Here is a 23,585-nt window from a genome sequence, read left to right as displayed (position 1 = left end):
CTGNGGGGTGGGGTGGGGGCAGAGGAGAGAGAGAATCTTACCTTATGTTGTCAAAATGGCTAAGATGGAATGGATTTATTATAAGGTTTTTTAAATGAGCTTTCGTATTAATAGTGTACCAGTACAAAACTCAAGTTTGGTTTTCTTTCTCTAAAAAGGACAAAGTTTCTTGGGTTATTGGTCCGTCTTAATAAGAAATTGCAAAAGGTTTTTCTTTTACCTTTTCAGTAATGTGTCTAAGAAAAAAAGATTCTGTGTCTTACCAGAATTTTCTGTGCTTTATGTTGTCTTTATCGTGTCCTCGATTACTTAAGAGAATCAGTCTTCTCAATCAAAAAAAAAAAAAAAGCTAAAAAAGCTAATTTTTTTTTTTATAATCAGGTTACAACCTGTATTTACTTTTGAAATTTTTATTGTCATTTCGGTTAAACAGATAACTATTATTTCACAGTGACCCCATGATCCTGGTTAATCAAGTGTTTAAACCTTTTAACATTTTTGACAACTTTTGATGTTTTCCCATCCCAAAATCAAATCCTAAATAAAGTCTTGATCTCAAACTGACTTTGAGATTTCTGACAGGGCCTCTAGAAAAATGTCAAAGGATTTTTTTTTCTATTAAAAAAAATGTTAAACTAACCAGGCTTACTTGATACGTTGAATTGCACGAAAAGCATCATCAAATACAAAGAGATGCTTAACCTTCCTTAGCTTATATTTGTATAGGTAAATGTTTTTAATACAAACACTTCAGGAGTTCTATGAAATTTCTAGAAATTTGTTCATGCCCTTCCTACTCATGACATATCCTCATGCTGCTTCGCCCGATAGCAGACAACAACAGTACGATGTGATCATAATTCCAGTTACTCTCATCAGATCTTTGATTTCAGCCATTTTAAGTCTTTTATCATTTACGGATTGTTACTGTTTTATTCGGATGCTTTCCTGAAAGCTCTTGCAATCAGCCACTAGACAGAATGCTTTGACTTCAGCAAAAAGGACTGTCTCCGAGACCCATGGAAAGGACTATGACAGGGAGTATGGGGTACAGGCTTCTGAGGGCATCGTATGTCCCTGGCCTGAGAAAGGATTCCAGAACTCTGGTAGAGAATCTGATGGGTTCATACAACTGCTAACCCAAGATTGAGCAGAACGAAAATTAATTACATGGGGTTGAATGAATTGATGAAGAACCATTATCGTTTTATTGTTTTGTTTTTTTTAGTTTGGAGCATTGCTGGCTCTTTACTGTTCTATTTTCTGGATATAAGGTTTCTTAAGCTATCCATAATTCACAACAATTTAGTAGATTACATCTTTGTAAACAACAATGAAACACTTGCCTTTTTTTCTCCCCCCATCTGATCCCTCCAAGGTTCAGAAACGCTTAGTGAGTATTCTTACTTTCATGCAGAAGTTCAAGAAGAATCTGTTCTCCTTGTCTTAGAACATAACAGGAAAAACTGGTCATATCACCAAGGTTTTGACTGGAGTGTCATATTTTAGAAGTATGTGCACAGAATCAGATGTGACTAGACAGTTTTAAGGAACTACCGTTGACATGAAGGAGCCAATGCTTACAAAGCCCTGTTGGAAGAACCAGCCTGGTACCTGGCTTATGGGAATCCCAGCCTATAAGCAAATAAGAAATGTCACTTCCTGGACAGCCCAGGAAGCTTAGAATATTTTGGTGACTTCAAAAAGAAAGAAATTTACCCAAATCCATAGGTACTGCAGATGAAGTATGATGATAAGTTACTGGCTTGGCACCCTAGCCTCTAGAGGTTTATAAAAGCCCAATCTGAGATTCTCCATAAAAACTCCAGCAAAGCAAACATTATAAAGGTTTATTTGGTCAACTACCATTCTCACTACATTTATATAAATAATTAGGCCAAATTTAATGAGACTAGACTTACTTTGTGAAGAAGAGTAATCTTACTTTGATTATCTTTGATCAAAATGGGGGTGATTGGAGAGAGATTTTATGTTTCAATGGAAACATAACCCACCCTTGTAAGTTATCAGATTCTAGTCCTATTCATTGTCTTTGAGCTATTTCTCGCCTCTTCATAAATGAATCCTGCTGTCTTGCACATTTTTTAAATTTTTTATTTAAATTCAATTTAATTAACATATACTGTATTATTAATTTCAGAGGCATAGAACACCCAGTGCTCATTGCATCCTGTGCCCTCCTTAATGCCCGTCACCCAGTTACCCCAGCTCCCGATCCCTCGCCCCTCCAGCATCCCTCAGTTTGTTTCCTATAGTCAAGAGTCTCCTATGGTTTGTCTCCCTCTCCGATTTCATCTTATTTTATTTCTCCCTCCCTTCCCCTATGATCCTCTGTTTTGTTTCTTAAACTCACATAGGAGTGAAATCATACGATATTTGTCCTTTACATTTTTTTAGTAACTGATGTTTCCAATTTTTCTCCCATCCTGCTGACTTGGCGTCACTGAAAACTAAAACCTGTCTGCCCAAATCCTTACTGAGACTCTAGGTTGTCTTGTCCCAAAGCCCTGCAAGCTAGAGCAAGATGACTTGCTGAGAACTTCAAAGGACTTACTGGGGCAACAGCCTCGGCCAGTTAGGAAGCTCCTGCATCAGCCCTGCTCTGCTCCAGGGAATAACCACGACGGAGGCACTGATGTCCTCACTCCATCATCTAAAGACCCACTGAGCCCAACATCTACAAATCTTGACTGGCTTCCCTGTGGCCTCAGAAACTAGGTTTCTAGTCTACTATCGCCGTTAACCTTAGTTTGGTCTATCTGTTTCCCTGTCCGAATCCATGCCCTCTTCCCTTTGCAGATCTCTCACCTGGAAGCACCTAACCCGAATCCACAGCATCCACCGTGCTTCCTCTTTGTGTGAAACTTCTCCCGAAGTTTCAGATGGGAGAAACGGGGGGGAACCACTCAGACCCCCCGACTTGGTATAAAGATTATTTTAATGAAAACATTTAAGCCAAAGAAGATGCAGAGAGAAACCTCACGCCAACTTCCGTTGTCTGACTTAAACAGAGCTTCTGGAAAATACCACTTCCCTTAGAGGGAGTTGTCTGTGAATTCAGCTCCTGTGGAGACAGACTGCCCAGTGCCACTCGCAACAAAAGGCCCGAGAGAACTTTCCATATCTTCCCATTCCAGCCCTAACTCCCCCACACACACCTCTTATCTCTGGCTACTGAGGGAGTTACCCATCCCGACTATTCAGTGATGGACTGAGTACTGAGCGTTATATGTAAATACATTCTGTCTTTTCTCTCCTGACTAGGTCTGCTGCTGGTTAATATGCAGGCCTTCAGCCACTGACCCATGTTGGAAGGGGAAAATTTTTCCTCCCAATTCTTCTTATCTTCCAAAATCAGAGCAGACCAATCTTTTACTTTTCCAAAGGAAACAACAGAAAACATACCAACACCGTCAAAGAATGCCATGACATAAGGAATTTCCAGCACGCAAAAATCCAATTTTATATGTGAGTCAGTAGGTGGCAGCAAAGAAGAAAGAAGTGTATCTTGCTAAACACACAGAACTGCCCTGCGTCCCAGAAATCTACTAAAAGCTACTCCTTTAGATGGTCTATGTTCTATTTTATCCTGAAATGTCTTATTCAGATTGAAAAATGCCTCAATATCTCATTGAAAGCAACCCAAAAAAATCACAAATACAATAAAATTCAGAAAATACCTTGAAAAAATTCATATATTCCTGCCAAAACCTGAATCTGGACATCCACCTTGCTAGGTTAGACACAAATTGTATTGGATTAAAAAAATATGGGGTCTAAGCTGTAAATCTGGAGCCTATAATCCACTGAGGCAAAAGCAAAAGAATGATCTCAGAGAAACTTGTCCTGTAAGCCAGAGGAAAACGAGCATTTGGGCACTTTCTAAGCTTATTTTTTTTTGGCATTCCAAATGCGAGGGCAGGGATTTCTACCATTCATCTCCAGAAATATATGTGAAACCACAGAAATCGCTCCCAGTCAAATGTTAGCCTTTCCGCAGACAGTTGACCAGAAAAGGACTAGCTCTAGCAGTCTCAGAGAAAAAATACATTTTCTATTACTTAATTTAAAAACATATTCAGCAATGTCAGGGAAGAATCCTCCCTTAAATTCTTAAAGATACTTCACACATTCATCTTGCCGTTCCTCCCCATCCCAAACCAACATCAAAGCAGCACACCACCTAGAATGTACTTGCTTAACTAACCTCCTTCAGCTGTGTTAACTAAAATAAGGAGAGACATTCCCTCTTCTACAGACACTGATAACACACTAATGGTGGGGCAGAGCTTCTCCCAATGCCTCTCCGACAAGGTCCGAGCTGTGGGCCTCCACTTACCCTGGCGAATTCCATTGGTTTGGGAAGAAGGCACATGACCATGACATCAAAGCGAACATCACATACTGTCTTCAACCACTTGGTGACAAACTGAGGCTTCAGTTTTTCCACCAAACTCCCGACTTCATCATCCATCATATATGCTGTGGAGTGAAACCACTGAAACACCATGGCCACCAGCCTGGCCAAGCTTTCCGTGGGTGTGTTCTCACTGGGCGTGCAGAGGCTCACCTGCAGATGGGCGGATTAGACTCTGCTTCAGCCTCCATCCATCTCTACATAATTATTTCATATTCATTTAAAAGCAAAAAAAAAATGTTCCCAATAATCCATTTGAAATAGGCAATTCTATAAATGATGGAGGATCGGTTAACTTAGAAACTGCATTCCTCGAAGGAGAGATGGATTACAACACTGATTTCCCTTGGAGACCGCACCTTTCAATAAGCCTTTTTCCCTATTAGAAATCTATTTTGTAATCTACACTAGAAAATGCTTTTTAAAAAGTTAAGTCTGCAAAGTGAAATTTCATAAATATCCTCAGTGAAAAAATAACCTACATTTCCATTCCAAAAGTATCAGATTTAGCTAAGGATTTTCTATCAGTAGCGCCCCCTAATTCACCACGTTATAAATGGACTTTTAAAAACAGCTCATTATTTATTCATTATTCATTCTGTAATAATCTTTTATTAAGCTCTATAGTAGGGGTCCGGAATGTACAAAATAAAGAAAATGCTAACCCTTGCCTTCGAAGAGTTCACAATAGCAATCATTATGTCATTATATAATAAGCTGTAGGAGCAAAACATGTGAAATTAACAATTAAATACCAATTTGGTAAGATAAAACAAAACGTGACTTTTTCAGATCACCATGTAAAATCATAAAAGAGATGTATTTCTCTAGAGACTTAATCTGTCTCCGATAGGCAGAAACAAAAGTCTGCTTCTCTACACAACTGGCAAGTTCAGCTTGCATGGAATTTGGGACCAGAACGTTTGATCTTTACTGAATGAATGTTGCCAGTGAATCAGTCAAAAACAGTCAACTTCCTCATGTTAATATGGCTCTAATTTTTCTGGCTGTATGCAGACTTGCCATAAATACACAAAAAGTGCCACAGAGGCTGAACTTTCAAGAAAAATGTCATGTATATAGGCAGGACGTGAATGATCTGCAAATTATACTGACTCCAAAAGTTCACAACATACCCTAGCAACTTTCCCATTCGTTTTCTGTCAAAGGTGCCTTTCAAACAGTCCAGGGTCTGGCCAGTAGGTTTCAACACCTGGCTGTTCTTTAGACTCAACTGGGGAGCTTTTTTAAAAGTTCCCAAGATTCTGGGATGGGATCTGGGCATTGCCATTCTTTAAAAGCCTTCCCAGGGAAATCTAGCGCGCAACCCAGGGTTGAGAGTCACTGTCCCAGAATATAGAGTCCCACTGCTAAAGTTAACTTTTCACTATTTACTATTTGCTTCTTTGAAAAGAATAGGAAATATTCCTCATCGGTGCAATGTTGTCGTGAGAAATAAGAAAGTGGAGGATTATTTTCTTACTAAAAACCATATTCCGAATTGACTGAGTAGCCGCTGGTCGTGTTTATCATCGTCCTTGTTGTCAAAGTCAGTGTTATCCAGGGAATGGTGGGAAGAGGAAAGGCCCAGCTGCCGCCGGCGGTTCAGTTCATATTCTCGCTGCTCAGCATGGAACTCAGCTTCTTTCAACAAGCTGCCGAAGATGAGCAATGTCAAGTCAGACCACCGAAAAACACATTCGAGGTGATGACCCATTCAGAGTAACTACTTCATGAGTTCTCACTCAAGCCTTCCCGATCGCTCTCCTTTCAGTTGGTATCCTTTCTTTCCTTGCACACCATCCTCATTTCAAAAATGAACAAACTGAGGCACAAAAAGGTTGCTTCCTCCAATCAATTAGGATCAAGCAGAACTGATGCGATCTGGCCTCTGGTTCACCAACCATCCCACTGGACGTCAACACTCCCCCTGTATCTAATCTGAAGTTATGTGGACATGAAATGCATGGTACAAAGAGAGACTGAGGAATTTATACCCAAATGGAAAAATACCTAATATTCAGAGATCTGAAAATGAGCAACAAAGACTCCTTTTTCAATCTGCTAAACAATTCATAATTTTTAAAAATAAAACCCAGCGGAGGGACCCGGGTGGCTCAGCTCAGCCGGTGAAGCATCTGACTTCTGCTTAGGTTATGATCTCAGGGGTCCTAGGATAGACAACTGTGTTGGGCTCCCCACTGAGTGGGGAGTCTGCTTGCCCCTCTGCCCCTCCCCTTGCTTGTGTGCTCTCTTTCTCTCCCTCAAATAAATAAATAAAACCTTTAAAAAAATAAAAATTAAAAAAATTTAAAAATAAAACCCGATGTTGGCAAGGGCGTATCAAAAAACTAGCCATTTCATACAGTGCTGTTGGCATTATAAATTCATATACATACTCTGAAATCAGTTTGGTGATGTATCAATAGCCATGAAAATATACCCTTTTGACCCAGCCAACCATATCTGTCATCTACCCTAAGAAAATAAAAAATACAAAAACAGCGCTATTCACAAAATTTTTTATCAGAGTAATTTGTAATAGTAAAGGATGGAGGCAATCTAGAAATCTAAAGGTGGAGGGAAATAATCTAGATGAAAATTATGTTTCCAGTAAAAATGGTAAACATGGAAACTATATAATGACATGCAAAAGAGCTCATGGTATAATGTTACATCAAAAGGAATTGCAGATACACTGTGATTACAGTCACATAACTAAGAAGTGCATTTGAGTCCAACTAGAAGAACATGTGCAAAACTGATCACGATGACAGCAGTATGGGTGATTATTTTTTTCATTTTCCAAACTTTCTGTAATGTTTCATTTGACGAACATTTATTGCATTTCTACGCCTGTCAGCCATTGGAGCAAGAGACACAGAAGAGTCCCTATCCTTAAAACTTACATTCTAATATTATTTCTTTAATTCTTAAAAATCTTGCCTCAATGAATATTATACAAAAAGAGAACGAGTCTGGAAGTTATCATCTCCAAATCTCCTTTTACTGTCATGCGATAGGACAGAAAGCCCACAGCCTACAGGACTGGACCCCCTGGCTGACTGCAGAGCCTGCTGGTTTACCCCAGTACCGAATTACCTAGAGTTCTCGCGCACTGCACTGTGCGCAATCGGGCTAAGGCACCCCTCCTCCCAGTCCTCACTCTGATGGGCGCCTGCGCTTCGCTCCCCCGAGACTCTTGGCTCTGTGCTCCCACAGTGGATCGCAACCGCGTGCTTCTGTTGTTATAGTCCCTCCAGAGGTAACGAAGGCAGAGGCTCCATTTCATTCTCTCCTGTCTCTCAAGTGCCTAACACAAGCCTGGCACATCGATAAAAAATACTGGGTGAATGAATGAATGAATGAATGAATGAATGAATGAATGAATGAAAACATCGTCGCTGCATGGTGGACGGTGAGAGGCTAGAGGGGGCCCCTGAAGTTGAATTAACTTTACACATAAAGCCAAGGCGGTGTTTGGGGCGGGCGCCTAAGCAAGCTGCCCGTTACCTGATCACGGCCTCCACGGCGCAGACCAGCTCCTCGGCGCCACATTCCCGAGTGTTGATGGGCGGCGGGGAGGTCTGATAGAGGTGGGTCTCCGAGGCAGCCCCCACTTCGTTGCTGTGATGATTCGAGTGGCATCTTTTGCAGTACCGAACAGGCCGGTTTCCGTGACGGCCGCAGCACCCCGCTGAAAAGCAGGTGACCACTGCTCTTCTGACGTGAGAACTGCAGTTCTAGAGGCAAAACAAAAAAAAACAACCCAAACCAAAATCAGCTAACGCCGATCAATGAGGTAAAGGTGGCAAAGAACTGGAACAAATGGAAAGCTAAGGGACCACCGGAAGTGGCCACACATTTCTAAAGTTTCTACAAGACAGGTCGTCTCTAACCAGTTAGACCTCAGGCATAGTTAAAAATAAAGGTAAGAAGTGGGTTCTACTAGTGTGACTGGCAGAAATGTCCTAATGTGAGTGGAACTGTGATGGAAAGCACTCTGTAAAGTTGCCTCAGTCATGGGGTGGGGGTGGGGTGCTTTCTGGATTATTTCCAGTTGGTGTTTCAAGAGTTTTCAGCAGAAATATGGAGAAAAAAACCCTGAAACTGTGGCCCAGAGAGAGAGCATCATAGCACATCAGAACAAGAAAGGAATAGTTTTAACCCTCAGATTAAACTTTCAAAATTATTTTATCCACCCCTGAATGAGCAGATTTCCACTATAGTTCCTCTGTCCTTGCTGTGTGACAGGTAGGGGGCCGCGCTGCACTGAGCTGATGGCCCCAAGCAGGCCGCCCACTCCCGCCAGCGCTCTTTTCCTCAAGACCTAAAGAATACGTCAAACATGTCGACTGACACCACAGGAACACAGCAAAACACGGCAAGAACCATTCATAGAATCAGCCGCTGACATCAACTACAGGCAAGGAATCCACAGAGGAAGGGATGCCAATGAGAAAAGTAGGGATACAAAGAGAATCTGGAGTCCAGGGAGCTACTCAGAGCTGCCCTGACAAGAGGCAGAGGAGAAAGGCACCATCCACATGAAGCCATCTGAGGAGCTGTCAGGAAACATTCCTGGCCTCCACAAAAATACGTGTCCTGAGCTGGTCAGAGATGCCACACCACATACTCAATGTCTTGTGTCCTGAGAGCTTTTCAGTCTTTCAATAGAGCTTATAAAGATGTGACCACCTCTAGGGCATGCCATTATGAATGCAGATCTTGGTGAAGATTTGAACCCCACCCCACCCCCACCAATGACAGATCTTTTGAGGAGACAGAAGAAGGGAGGAAGTAAGCACAAAACCTACATCAAACCACTGACAACATATTGAACTGGCTGTCAGGATGACCATTTCAAAGGAAGGTTTCTTCCACGTTGATTTTAGCACAGGGCTCTGGGTTCTAGTGCTTAGAAATCTCATCTTCTGAACAGGATGCAGGCGAATGAATCATAAAAGCAAGTTTAAAATTTCTGTAATATTTTTTCTCTTTATTAATAAGAGGGTTTTTTTAATTATTTGTTAAAATACAGTGTGCTGCTTCTGCAACTGAGGCCCAAGTCTTGTGAGCATCCAGATCAGTCCTGACTTCACCAAGTGGTGTCTTTTCCCTGCTGCGTCCTTTCTGTCTTTCTCAAACACTAACTTTTTATTCTGGAAGCACATGAATCCTTATCGGTTTGGCACTTCTGCTCCCCACCAAACCAATAGCACACCACTAGCAGTGTGTTATATATCAGAGTATATCCTTAGTGTTTAATTTCTTCCTCTTGGTTATACCTAGTCTTTGTTCCTCTGGGATTCCCACTATTCTATAAACAATAGGATGGGGATATGGGTTTAGTGGGTAGTTATTCACTATAATAAAGTCCCAAAGTTTAAGGCCTACAATTTACCATCTTATTTTCTGGTCGCAAATTATTTACATTCTTCCCACATGCAAATTCTTGGCTGGAGGTTCAAGGTCTTGTCATCTAAACCAAGTCCAGCTGTGGATGAGGCTCTTTGGGTTGGCTTCCTCAGGTACGCATCCATTTGCCTTGAATCTAGGTGGGCTGCTTCAACCAATAAAGTATGGCAGAAGTGATACCTATCTGACTCCTGAGGACAGATTTCCAAAGACATGCAACTTTCACTGGCCATCTTGAAATGTTCTCTCCTCAAACACTTCCTCATTGGGATGCTCAGCATTCTGTCACGGCCAAGCCATGTGGAGAGGCAATGTACATATAAGTCTCTTGCCAACAGTGCTAGCTAAGGCCAGCCTTCAAGTCACCCCATCCCAGAGCCCAAACATATGATCTGGAAGCTTCTAGATAAGTCCAGTGCCCAGTTATTCAAGTCTTCCCAGATGAGGCCTCAAACATCATCAAGCAGAGGCAGGCTATGGACTGTGCCCTGTCCAAATCCCTGACCAACAGAATCTATGAGCATCATTAAATGGTTGTTCTTTAATGCTGCCACATTTTGAGTGATTTCTTATGCAGTTATCTGGATACACTGCTTATACTGGCATCTGGAACGCCAACTAAGAGCCAACCTACTTTATCACCATGTGCCATCAATTCTAACAACAAAATACTTTTCCCCAAAACAACCTTTGGTTGATTCAAGTTCTAAACAATTATTGTGGCTTCCACTAAGTTTTAATCATGTACTTCCAAGCCAGAATCATTCTTCAACCCATGTGGACTCAGCTATATGCATTCTTTTCAAAAGCAAACTAGAGAGAACTCCCTTAGATTCAGATTCCGCTGAACATGGTTTTCCCCAGCCACTCTGTTTCACTGCTTTGAATTTTAAACATAAAAAAAATAACTCCAACCTGGCTCATAGAATGACAGAAGTGAAATAAATCAAAGTCTGTCTCTTTACCTTTACAATCTTGATGCTTATTTTAAACCTACTGTTCAAATGTAGGAATACGTCCCCCAAAAGAGGTAGACACAACTGTGTCCAAAGCAAGTTCAAACAATTCTGAACAATTATGAACTTAAGGAATGTTCTCCAAATACAAAATATAACACTTATTAAAGGATAATAAAAATATGCTAATTTGAAGCTTATTGCTAAAAATAATTTTGCCGTAAAAAGGAGGGGAGTGTTAAAAAAAAAAAAAAAGATCCACTCTGGAATCAAGTATATTAGGTATAACACCAGAGCCAGGACAAGCTCATTTAGAATATAAAACTGTTTCTCGAGGGGCGCCTGGGTGGCACAGCGGTTAAGCGTCTGCCTTTGGCTCAGGGCATGATCCCGGCGTTATGGGATCGAGCCCCCACATCAGGCTTCTCCGCTAGGAGCCTGCTTCTTCCTCTCCCACTCCCTGCTTGTGTTCCCTCTCTCGCTGGCTGTCTCTATCTCTGTCAAATAAATAAATAAAATCTTTAAAAAAAAAACTGTTTCTCATCCTTGTGTCTCTGGCTTATAAAAGATTCTCAAAGTAGGAAATAGCCTCAGGATAAAAATCAAATCAAACGTATGCTGACTGGCTGCACGATCCTTTGTTAAAACTTCAGAAGGATGGAAGGTGATGCCTAGTTGAGCCTTTCAGCTAGAACAGGGCTTCTAATGATTTTAAGGGCAGACCAAAATGCCCAAAGTATAGAAACGACTGTCCCCAAAAGAATTACATATGTGGCTTTGGGGGCACTGAACTCCAATGAGATTTACTGAAAATCCAGAGTTTTACAGTAAGTCGTAACTAGCAAAAGTGCCACTAACATACACTAAAGGAGACAGACACGGTTCAACATGAAAGGAAGTCTATGGGACTACATTCAGGGGACAAGCCAAGAGAGTCCCACAGCTACAACATGTACCATTTCTTCTTGGAAAAGAAAGATGTCTCAGACAGTAGAGCAAAGAATTCAGGAGAACAACAATGGATTAAGGAACTACTCCCAGGAAGTAGAACCAGATCCTAGTCAAGTTACATTCGCCATCCCTGGGGACGCTAGAGCCATTGACATGTTTGTGGCTGGAACTGCTATCATGCACTGACAGCAATGTGCCTCCCCTTCCTCTTCTGAACCGGAGGTCCACAGCTATGATCCTGTCCCTAACTCACCATCGTTGGGCGGGGGGGCAGATAACTTGCCTTTTGAGTTCACAGGTCTCTGGATCAAGAGAATTTGCACCCAAGGAGTTTCATCAGGAACCAGACCAAATGCAGATCACAGGACGATGAACTGAAGCCATAAATGGATTTAAGACTTAGGAGGTCTTGTCAGGTGGTGGAAGTATTTTACATGTGGAAGAAATGTAAGTAATTATGGCCAGAGAGGGTGGATTGTGGTAGATCAAATGTGACCACGGAATTCTTGTCACCCCTTCTATAAAGTGGAGAAGTCTATTTCCCCTGTCCTTGAATCTGGGCTGGCCTGGGGACTTGCTTTGACGGGTGGAATGCAGCAGAAGTGATGCCATGTGACTTAAGAACATCAGTCACAAAAGGCCTTGCAATTCGGCAAATCTCATTCACTCAGAACACTGCTGCCTTGTGAACAAACCCAGCCTCGTCCCCTAGAGGATGAGACATCTAATGGCAAGAGGGAGAGCCAGACATCCCTGTCATCCCCACCACTCCGGCTATCCCAGCTGTGGCCCCAGACATGGAATGAAGTCATCTGGGACCAGCCAATCCCTAGACTACCCACAAGTTGACTGCAGGCACATGAGTGAGCCTAGAGGAGTTTATCAAAAGTACTGCCTAGTTGAACACAGGCCAAATTGTCAATCCACAGAATTGTGAACTAATGAGTACCTGTTGTTACTAAGCCATGCCATTTTAGGATTACTACGTGACAACAGTTAACTGAAATAGTCCTCTGAAGGTACCCACTCATGACCAAGTCCTAAAACGTTTAAATGACTTGTACATGGGCTCATAGGTAGGTGGGGACAGAGCCGGCCAGAAACCAAGTGTTTCAACCAACCAATCCAAAGTTCTTTGTATGACACCACACTACCTTGTCTAGTACTTTTCAACAACAAAAACAAGAAAAGAGGATGGAAATGGCTTAGGGAAATGGTCATGAAAAGTGGCTAAAGGAAATTTGAAAGTGGAATCTTCAACTAGAGATACCATTCAGCTTACATATAAATGAATATTTTCCATACATAGTCCGTCTGGGTATGTTTGACACACATGTTTCAGACTATTTGCACTCCACTTCAAAGCAAGAAAGATTTTGAGCATACAAGATACATCCCTTACCAAAGTTATGTTGCATGTTCTGCATGGTCACTCAAAGCTTTTTGTCATTAGAGTTACACATAGGCTTTTATTTCAGATTACTTATCAGACAGTATGCACAAGATGGGTGAGCAAAAGCAGAAATGAAAACAGAGACCATTCGGACATAGCAATCTTGCATGCTAAATTATTTCTTTTCCCCCTTCACGAATACAGTGACATGTACATACTGGGAAACCAAGGGGCAGAAATGAGGCAGATGTCAATGAATGGCTTTACATACACACAGCAAATCATGCCCCACGACACAGATGGTTTGCTCTTACCTTCTTCTGACATATAGCAGATATTTCAGCTGTAAGGGGAAGGTACACAACATATCAACAAAGCAAGACAGCCCATTTTCAATAAGGGCAGCCACAAAGAGGGGTAAACACAAGCTTAGTAATACAACCTCTAGACTTGGCCCAAACAGCTTCTCCCTTGCCTTATTAATGGTCATCTACCTGTGTGTGATGAAGTCAGGAACACCTGCATGCTACAAATACCTCACCTATTCTGACAAGTCATTCAACCTCCGGAGACATGTCTTAGAATTCAGATCATGTCAAAACCAAAGCAAAATAACATTAATCTCATCTCTTCGTTTGACAGAACAAAACTGAGATTTGCATGGCTTCTTCAGACTCACACAGGCTATCAATGACAAAGGCAGGTTCCAAGATAGTGCTTCTGGGTTCCCTGTTTGTTGCTCTTCCATTACACCATGACACCGAGTAGATGTGATATATTTAGAGCTTCACCATGGAGACGGTTTGCTATTTCAAAACTGTAGAAAAACTTACTAACTTGGATTACTCAGACTTGAACTATTGATTTATATCAGTCCTTAGCTAGTGTAAAATCACACTCATTTCAGAGAAAGCAATTTTCAAACCCACGGATTGGCCAGTTGGAGTAAGGCTGTCAAACTATGGTCTACTTCAGGATTGACCTTAAAAAATGGAGACAAACTCTTTTTAGTGGGCATCCCAAGTATTTACATGAAAACTGATGCTTGAGAGCACTTGAAAGATTTAAAGATTTTATTTATTTATTTGACAGAGAGGGAGGAAGGAAGCAAGTGAGCACAAGCAGGGGGAGCGGCGGAGGGAGAGGGAGAAGCACGCTCCCCGCTGAGCAGGGAGCCCGATGCGGGGCTTGATCCCAGGACCCTGAGATCATCACCTGGGCCGAAGGCAGATGCTTAAGCAGCTGAGGCACCCAGGTGCCCCTGAAAATAATTTTTCCAAGAATATGTTAACATTCCCCCTGAAATAGTTGTTCAAAAAATGAACTAACACATTACTTACAGTATAGTCTACATTACAATTTATTAAAAAGATCAAGGGTAAATGTCTCCCAAACTGTCTGGAAATTATGAATTAGTGGATGCCAAATCAAAGAAATTTATAACTCGATTTTTAAAACTGGTTTTCTATAATTAATAATGATTCAACAGTTTGATAACTTAGAGTTTGTCTTAACCTGAGGTTAGTGTCACATCTCTAGATAAATAATTAAAAGTTATTATCAGTCTTCTTCCAGAGATGAATATCGTCTTGAGAAGGTGACCAGAATTCAGCAACATATCTGATATTTTAAAATGTGGTTTAGAACCTGACTAAACTACATTTTATGGGCTTCACCTCAGAACACTGGAAGTTCATTAACAGGGTAGCCTAATTTAAGGGGGAAGAATTTACCTTTACCCATTCAAACCCAGATTTTTTTTACAGATATTCTTATGAAATTTTTCAGAATGTCTCTTTGAAGGATCTAGAGGCTGACATTACTGATCCATTTTATAGATGAAAAGCATTCACTAAACTAATTTATTTCTTAAGGTTGAGATGACCTAATATTAAAAGTTAGACCACAGGGAGGGCCTGGGTGTCTCAGTTGGTTAAGCGTCTGCCTTCAGCTCAGGTCATGATCTCGGGGTCCTGGGATCCAGCCCCAAGTCATCGGGCTCCCTGCTCAGTGGGGAGTCTGCTTCTCCTCTCCCTCGGCCCCTACCCCCACCTCATTCTCTCTCTCTCTCAAATAAGTAAACAAAATCTTTTTTAAAAATCTAAGGACTACAAAGAAATAGTGTAATTATCATCAAGAAAATGGCCTTATGTTTTTTTTAATGTTCACAGAATTTAGTTAACATAAGGTTTTTGCATTTCTTTTTAAATATGGCCTTTTATAGAAAGTCTTTTATTATCTACCTCTGAAGTCATATATCAGGTTTCTCCTATGTGCCTGATCTGTGTGCAGTATGTCCCCAGCTTTTGTCACCTTTCATCTTTTCTCTGTTTTCCTGAATACTTCCCCTGGTCACTTCAGCCTCCAATTAAGCGGCTGGAATACCTGCTTCCAGATGTGTAAAGGAATGCTCTGTCTGGGACCTGCCAACTTATCAGACATAGCTTTCCAAACGCTGACAAACTACAAGCATCACACCATCCCATCTTTTCATTGAGATGAGTCCCATAAACTTTATCCCCATTTTACTGGGGAGACTGAATCTCCAAGCAATTAAATGATCTTCCCTAAAAATGCAGAGTTATTAATAGCGGTAGGAGAAAGACCTATTAATCAGTGTTCTTTCCACTCATGTTCCCGATTCTCTTTCAGACCTGGCACAGCAAACACCATTGGCAATGCCTGTTATATATACAGAAAATCTCTTAAGACATAATTCAGCAAGGCTTCGTGATATGGAATCCTAATTCTAACACCTACTCTTAGTTTTGGTTGAGACGCTCCCTCTTCCTTCCAAATGTGTGGGTATAAGCAAGACACTGATATAATGCTTCATATCAATGACTATTCATAGAATATAAGACTTTGATTACTGTCTTTGTAAAATAATACAGTACAAAAGGAGACAAACCAACCATGCCATTAATCATGATTACTTATTATTCATCCTTTCTGTGTTAAACCATACCTTGTGGCAGAAGAACATCAATCAACCATTCACTGTGGTCCCTACAAAGACAAACAAAATTCATTTTTGAGCTTCTTTGCAATGTTACCCTTCCGCATGAATGTTTATAAGCTGCAGGCTATTGCTAGAAGGCTTTCAATAGAAAGGAAATGTAATTAAGAGCGCTAGCATAATAAACTTTTTAAATGTCTAATGCATTTCAGCTAAATTATAAATTATAGGCATTTCATCGTATTCAGTTATCTTTAAATGATACTTTCCAGATGCTAATTAAGCAAACCAAAGTACAGCAGGATTTGTACAACGCTGAGGGTGATTCTGTGAAACTAACAAGCAGAGAGAACCCATTTGAACTCTACGTCATGTTTGAAAGCCATGGTTTTATTTTTCTCTGTGGCCTTTTTTAACAGGGTCGCTTTAAAACTGGAGCGGTCTTATTACATGGAATTGCTTTCTCTTATCACATGGGGAGAAATACGGCAACTTTTCAAGGCTGAAATCTTTCAAATGAAAGTTTGCTTTATGTCAAATAACTGACAAAGTAACCTTTCAAAACCAAAAAGGCTAGTGGGAAATGTGAGTAATGTGATCAATTTGAGTCCAACTGATTGTTCTTATCTTCTCTTGTTGCCCTATTTCCTTTTCTTCGAGTACCCATATACCTACCCTGCAATCCTCTGGCTGCACTCTTCACAGAGATACAATGGGGGTGGTTTATCCCCCAGAGCTACCGACAGGGAAGGGTCTATACACATCTGAAACACATGAAAAAGGCAGAATGAACTCTCCTGTCCGGTTTATCACATCCCCCGTATCGTGAGCACAAAGATTTTGATTGTGACAGATTTTCAGAAGCAAAGTGGAATAAATATTTTTAGTAAAACCCACTTAACCTATAGCTGCTTTTCCTGCACTGGCTAATGTGTCCACACTGGAGATTTAAATGTGCCTACTGTGGTTTTTCATTTCTCCTGTTATCTGCAATTAAATAAACAAATAGTATCAACAAATCCACCTTCATTCGAAAGAAGAGAAAATATTTTGTTCAATGGTGGCTCAAATTGCCCCTATGTACCTCGTACATTCATTCCTGCTTGAAAGTGATAAACACAGCAATCTCTTTAGGAAGAGGAAAACGTATTAAAATTCTAAAAATCATAACTGCTACCAAAATTCTGGCAGTTGAGAATTTTGCTTCTTAAAAGAAACCTCAGTTCAAAAAACTTCACGTGAAATCTAACACTGAGCGATCGCTTTTCTTACTCTGGAATCTAGGATCTGTATCAATCATCCAATGTCACATTTTCAGGTGTTTTTCCTTCCACACATGACCTGCCGTTCATTTAACCTTGCTGTGCCCTGTTCAGTTTTGGATTATTTATTGCTGAGTTTTCATGAGCCGAAGCACAGAGATGAAAAGTGTTTGCTTTGCTTCGATCATCAGGATATATCAAATATCTGGATGTTTAAATCCAAGTGAACACAACTAGCTGAATCTTGTATGTTGCATCAGGTTAAATTACTATGAGTTACCAAAGTCATTCTGAATTCTGTTCCCATCCTTCAAGAAATAGCCACACTATAGCTGATTGTGCAGTTAACATGCCTAGGACAGAGATTCTTCTGGAACTCCACTCTGCCTTTTCTCTAGTTGTTTTTACTGATTAGAGAGGAAAAATGAACCACACTTATAACCCAAACAGCCTGAAGAGTTTCACATGTCATTCTTGTGCAGGGGCCCTTCTGTAACAGACCTTCTCTGTATCATTCCAATTTTAGTATATGTCCTGCTGAAGCGAGGACAACCCTGAAGAGTTTCAGAGATGGGGGAAACAAGAGTGGGAATTCCTAAATTTCAGTCGTTATACCATCAAAATCTGTAAATTATTTATTCCCTAATGCTAAAGTTCCAGTGTGAAAATTTTCCTTCGGTAAGTTTCATGGTTCCTTTGATGCAATGAATAACTAATACTATTTGGTGTGTTAAATGAGGGCCTAGCAAACTTTCTGCAAATGACCAGAAAATAAATAGTTCAGGCTTTGTGGACCCGACGATACGTTCTCTGTCAAAACTACTCAACTCTGCTTTGTAGCATGAAAGCAGTCATAGACAGTACGTAAACAAATGAGCACAGCTGTGTTCCAATAAAACTTTATTTGCAAAACAGTCAGCAGGCCAGATTTGGCTGCGGGCCATAGTTTGCTGACTCCTGTGTTAGATAATTATCTGGGCTCTAAAGTATTTCACAAATTGATCTGCAAACAGAACCAAGTAAAACCAAAAGCAGAGTGTGATATAATGAACTCTTAAGTTCCAACATCTTTTCATGTTGAATCCTGTCACAGCTCTTGGCTCTTGCCTAAAAAAGTACGTTTTTGCAGTGCATTGCCACAAAAATAGGTAATACTTTTCTATTTGGCAAATCATTACTGCCTAGAGGTAAAGTTCACATATATGGAGACAGTACGCTTTTTGTGAGGATAAATCCATTTTCCCTGAGTCTATCCCATGCACTCGATGTAGACCTGTTCTTCAATATAGTTAATTCACTTTCATTTCTAATAAGTTATTGATATTCCACTCAAAGGGAAAAACTCTTACAATGCCGGAACTATAAGCATTACAGATTAGCTAGGGGACCTCTGACATGTTAAATGAATTAGTTCACATGACCCATCACATTTGTGGACAGTACGGTCAATTCTGTTTACTCTGAACAGGTCAGTTTACATCTATATTAATTATGTTCATAACTGCTGCATTAAAAAATAGTTATTTTCCATTTATAAATGTAGAGGCTTAGGAAAATGTATGCCCAATGTAGAGGCTTAGGAAAATGAAGAAAAGAAGAAAATTTAAATAAGTCATTAAACTGCCATCTCAGTGCAACCACTAATAGCATTCTGATGAGCATGAATATGCATATAAATATACATATATGTGATTTTTAAATTAAATTGACATCATACTATAAAGGATGACTTCCCTTTCACTTAACATTATTCTGTGAGTATCTGGATGTTGGATACTCTCCACCTACATGTCACATGGTCATACCTACCTGGGTTTGGGTAGTGCTCATATTGCAATGAAAAAACAATACTGAGCCAGATCTGTTGTCCTGCAAAAACAGCCCCAGCACTGGAAGCACTAAGAAGAATGTTACCTTTCCAGGGAAGCAGAGTAAAAATACAAAAGAAAACTCTTTAGGAATGCTGGAGTTCAGAAAATAAAATTTGGGGGGATGTTGATAAAGACAGAGGTGGTGGTTGCACAGCATTGTGAATATGCTAAATGCCACTGAATCATTCACTTTAAAATGGTTACATTTATGTTGTGTGAATTTCACCTCACCTAAAAATGGGACAGAAAGTAGAATGGTTTGGCCTCTGCAGGACTGGCTACAGGGAAGAGCCTATAAGCAAAGCAAAGCCCAGCCAGAGAGGTGGACTAAGCTGTTTGCCTAGAAAAGAGGGAGAAAATCTAATTTGTGATGACTTCTGGGGGTGGAAAACCGAAAATCATTACTAATCATGAAGCCAGAGGACTCCTGAGAATGCAGTCTGACATAAGATTAGAGAAAAAAATAAGTGGAAAAATCAGAGAAAAAGTACCTCTTTTCAGTTGATGTCTGAGTGAACCAAAAGTGGGCATTGTAACATAAGCAGGAAGAGGAAAGGACAGATAAAGAAACTAAAGTAAGTAAGAGAGCTGCGCTATTCTCACCACCTGAAGAATTAAGCTGAATTCCATGGATACCATATGAACACAACATGTGTTTAACTCAAAATGTCCTCACACCAAAGCACCTTTGAATCCCAAATGTCTGTGGAAGTTCAGAGGAGGGGTGTTCATAGCTGAATGGGTGAGACTGTGTCTCCACTGGTGGGTTACCTTCTCTTTCTCTTTCTCAACATAAATTCATTCAATCTGCCTTTATCAAAAGCAGAGATGAAGCATAATAATACAAGAATGTCCTCTACTAGTAAGATACATCTGGATGACAATGTTATTATTGGCACTCCTCTGACATTTCTGGTATATGAAACATATTCTGGGGTCCATTTGTATTTCTTTTTGGTTCCATTTATATTTACATTTCTTATATCTCATTTTACCTCTTCTACTGTTTCTATAAAATGATATTATGTTTCTATTATTTGGTAATCCTTACAGTCTTCTTGTCTGTAGAAGAAGGGAGGCAAACTCCTAGGACACTAGGTTCTAAAAAGTATCTGTGAACTCTGATGACTTGATGTAACTCCCACTCTTCATCATATAAAAATTAATCCTTGCAAATCCAGACACTGGTCTCTCCAGCCAAGTATTGTATCCAACAAATATACCATAAGCAATTTTGTTACAAGTTGGGATTATTTTTTCTTAACGTTCAAGTTCAAAGATTCAGGGTTATAACAAGACAGGGAAATTTGTGGTGGTAGAAAAAGAATAAGGCTGAGAGTCAAAGTACCTGGTTCTGGCTTAGGAAATTGTCTTGGCCTCTCTAAACCACTGTTCCCTTNAGAAAAAGAATAAGGCTGAGAGTCAAAGTACCTGGTTCTGGCTTAGGAAATTGTCTTGGCCTCTCTAAACCACTGTTCCCTTATCTCCAACATACTTTTCCATGTGTTTGCTGCCCAACTACCTCTCAGTCATCTTGACTAAGTCATATCTGTGATCTGAGCCAAGACTTAACAATTTTATCTATTCTGGTCATAGGACTCTTGAACTCACAGTCATACACTAAACACTCATAATTTGAAATGAGTGAAACAGGGGCAAAGTACATTTCCCTGATTTATTAACTCAGATAGAAGCCAAATAAGGATTTTGTGTTTCACCAGGACTATTCTGATAATTACTCATTGCTACACAGCACTTGACCAAGAACTCATAGCCAAACCTTCAGTCACCACTATTCATTGCTCTGTCCTGAACCAATTCACCAAAGTACAGTCATATTGAACATGGAGGCGCTTGAGTTTACTACAGAGCGCAGGCCTCTGCTTTACAGAGAAGGATGCAGTCTACTCCATTACATATGGCAATTTGCTCCTGATAATCTGACCACTGACAATACAATATGGAACCTGGTCTAATAAAACAGTACCTTCACAGCTGGCTTGTTAATTGCGTTGTGGCATTCAATGTGCTGGCAGTGGATGGGATTCCAAGCTGTAAAGCAAAACATAGCTGATGAATACTCCTCATTGAACTTATTAGTGCCTTAGTAAAAGCGTAGCAGATATTACACTAGGCTTCTTCCTTCTAAGTAGAACCATCATCAGAAGGCTTCCTAAGATAATCATTTTTTAAATCTATGACAGATTTAAAAATTGAACAAAGATATCACAACCCCATCTATTTTCCCACGGGCAGAGACAAGCTAGTATAAGGTGGCATACACAGTACCATAATAGTACCTCGCAATGATATACTATTAGTAAGTTCTCCAAGATTTTCACACCTATGGTTTTACTTCATCCTGCCAACAACTGTAGAATAGGTATAGCAGATTATTAATCTCATTTCATATATGAGTAAGTGAAAGTTAAAAAGGTAAGTAGCCCACAATGGTCACAGAGTTAGTAACTGACAAGCTGAGACTAGAACCTCTATCTCTCGGTTCTCAACACTGCTCTTTTCATTGTAGTATATACTAATATGAACATCCTAGATTTCTGGCACCAGGAAGTATTTCAAACTGACAATAACTGAAACAAATGGTAAGGAAACCTCCACTATTCCATGTCCCACCCCATTCTCATCAAATGTGGGGACTGGAAAGATGAATTTCTTGCCCAAATGAAATATATCTCTTTCTCACACCACAGACTAATATTTGCTAGTTTGCTAATACCCACTCCTTAACACAATATGCATATAGAATGAGGATAAGACCAAGTGATCTGGGATAGATCAGAATGAAACTCACAACAAGTAATTATCCTCATCTAGATGATTCAGTAGTCCATAGCACTTGTCTAACAATACTCCATCATTTAAAAATGCAATAAAATTACATGTTTGAAAGTAGGAAATTTTTCTAAATTGCCAAATTCTAATTTTATAGGACTATGATTGGCCTAATATACAAGAATTTTCAGATGAGAGGATATGCTTACTTATGTCCAATTATAATTCAAAAATATTTATTATTAATATTCCAGACCATATAAAGTTTTCTGTCCAGGGATGTTCCAACTTCAAATCTTCTAGCCTATAGGTTAGACTAGATATAAGATTATGTGTCAGATTTGAAACTGAGGAAAATAAGGTCAACAGAGCCATTGATTTTAAAAACTACACAATGGGTCAATTTATTTTAAAAGAAGACAAGTACAGACCAAAAACCACTACTCTAAAAACACAGTATCATATCGATTATATTTTTAGAGAGAACTAAAGAGTAAATAAATTAGTAAAGAATGGATAAATGAAGAAATAATTTTAATTACAGGCATTCCATAACTATAAAATGTTTCCTACATGTGGAAAAGTCAAGATGAATATAGAGAGCAGCAACAAGTTTTCTTGTGTAATTAAAGAAACCTAGAAGAAAAAAAAAAAAGACTGCCTTTAACCAATATAGGAGTTGCAAATACATAGGACATGTGTCTCATTTCTCCAATCCCAAACTCATGACAGATATCACTAATCCATAAGAGCATTCCTTCCTGCTGAGTCCAGAAGTGGCCTTAGAATCCTTCTCAACACAGAGCTCCAGAAAGTTACCACTAATAAAACAGAGTTGGCACATGATATGAGATCTGCTAGCCATTACTGAATCCCTGTATTATAAGAATATTTGCAGATCACTTTATAAATATTAAGAAGTCTTGACACTTATAGATAGAAGTAATTCAAGATATATAACAACTGCTATGGCAAAGGCATAAGGAAATAAGAACGTACAACAGCCATAGCACTTGATCAGGGCTCTAAAGACTCCTGCTTTGCCAGAAATTAATGCTTTATATGTTGTTGATGGGGATATCTAGGAGGTCCTAATCCTCTAATATTTTATTTCATTTTTACAGAGTGTCACTGAGTTAAGGATAGATTGTAGGATACCTCATTTAGTTTGCCAAAGTCACACTAGATTTAAACTTACCAGAAGAGGGATTCTTCACTTTTCTTGTGTATCAAAAATCACTTTCAAGATTTCAAAAATATGATACCTGAAACTTGTGTTTAATCTGCTGAATCAAAATCTTTAAGGGTAGAGAACAGGTATTTTTAATTGGGAAAATCACTACAATTGGTTCTGATACAGGATCAATCAACGTATCTTACCATATGGGAAATATAGTCATGATAGAGCTCCCTTCATTTGAAAATAAAAACAAACAAAAAAATAAAACGTAAAAACATGGCAGACAAGAAATCTGCTTCCAACTACAACAGAGTAACTGGTATTAAACTTGCCCTCCCATCATAAACAACTAGAAAACTGAAAA

At 39.7% G+C, this 23,585-nt stretch overlaps 1 protein-coding gene and 1 pseudogene across 1 annotated transcript in view; both read right to left on the bottom strand.

Annotated features, from left to right (window-relative positions):
* Positions 1 to 23,585, bottom strand: part of UNC79 (unc-79 homolog, NALCN channel complex subunit) — a 203,516-nt gene that overhangs the window by 124,394 nt on the left and 55,537 nt on the right. Inside the window, 7 exon segments of the mRNA XM_034643061.1 lie at positions 4,361 to 4,591; positions 5,922 to 6,093; positions 7,952 to 8,181; positions 13,471 to 13,499; positions 16,125 to 16,165; positions 16,791 to 16,879; positions 21,236 to 21,300. Coding sequence (XP_034498952.1) covers positions 4,361 to 4,591; positions 5,922 to 6,093; positions 7,952 to 8,181; positions 13,471 to 13,499; positions 16,125 to 16,165; positions 16,791 to 16,879; positions 21,236 to 21,300 — 857 coding nt within the window.
* On the bottom strand, positions 17,814 to 17,927 carry LOC117796258 (annotated as a pseudogene).

The sequence above is a fragment of the Ailuropoda melanoleuca genome, chromosome 14 (assembly GCF_002007445.2).
Source record: "Ailuropoda melanoleuca isolate Jingjing chromosome 14, ASM200744v2, whole genome shotgun sequence".
Taxonomy (NCBI): domain Eukaryota; kingdom Metazoa; phylum Chordata; class Mammalia; order Carnivora; family Ursidae; genus Ailuropoda; species Ailuropoda melanoleuca.
Note: the sequence above shows the minus strand (reverse complement) of the source record. Positions and strands in the feature narration are given on the sequence as shown.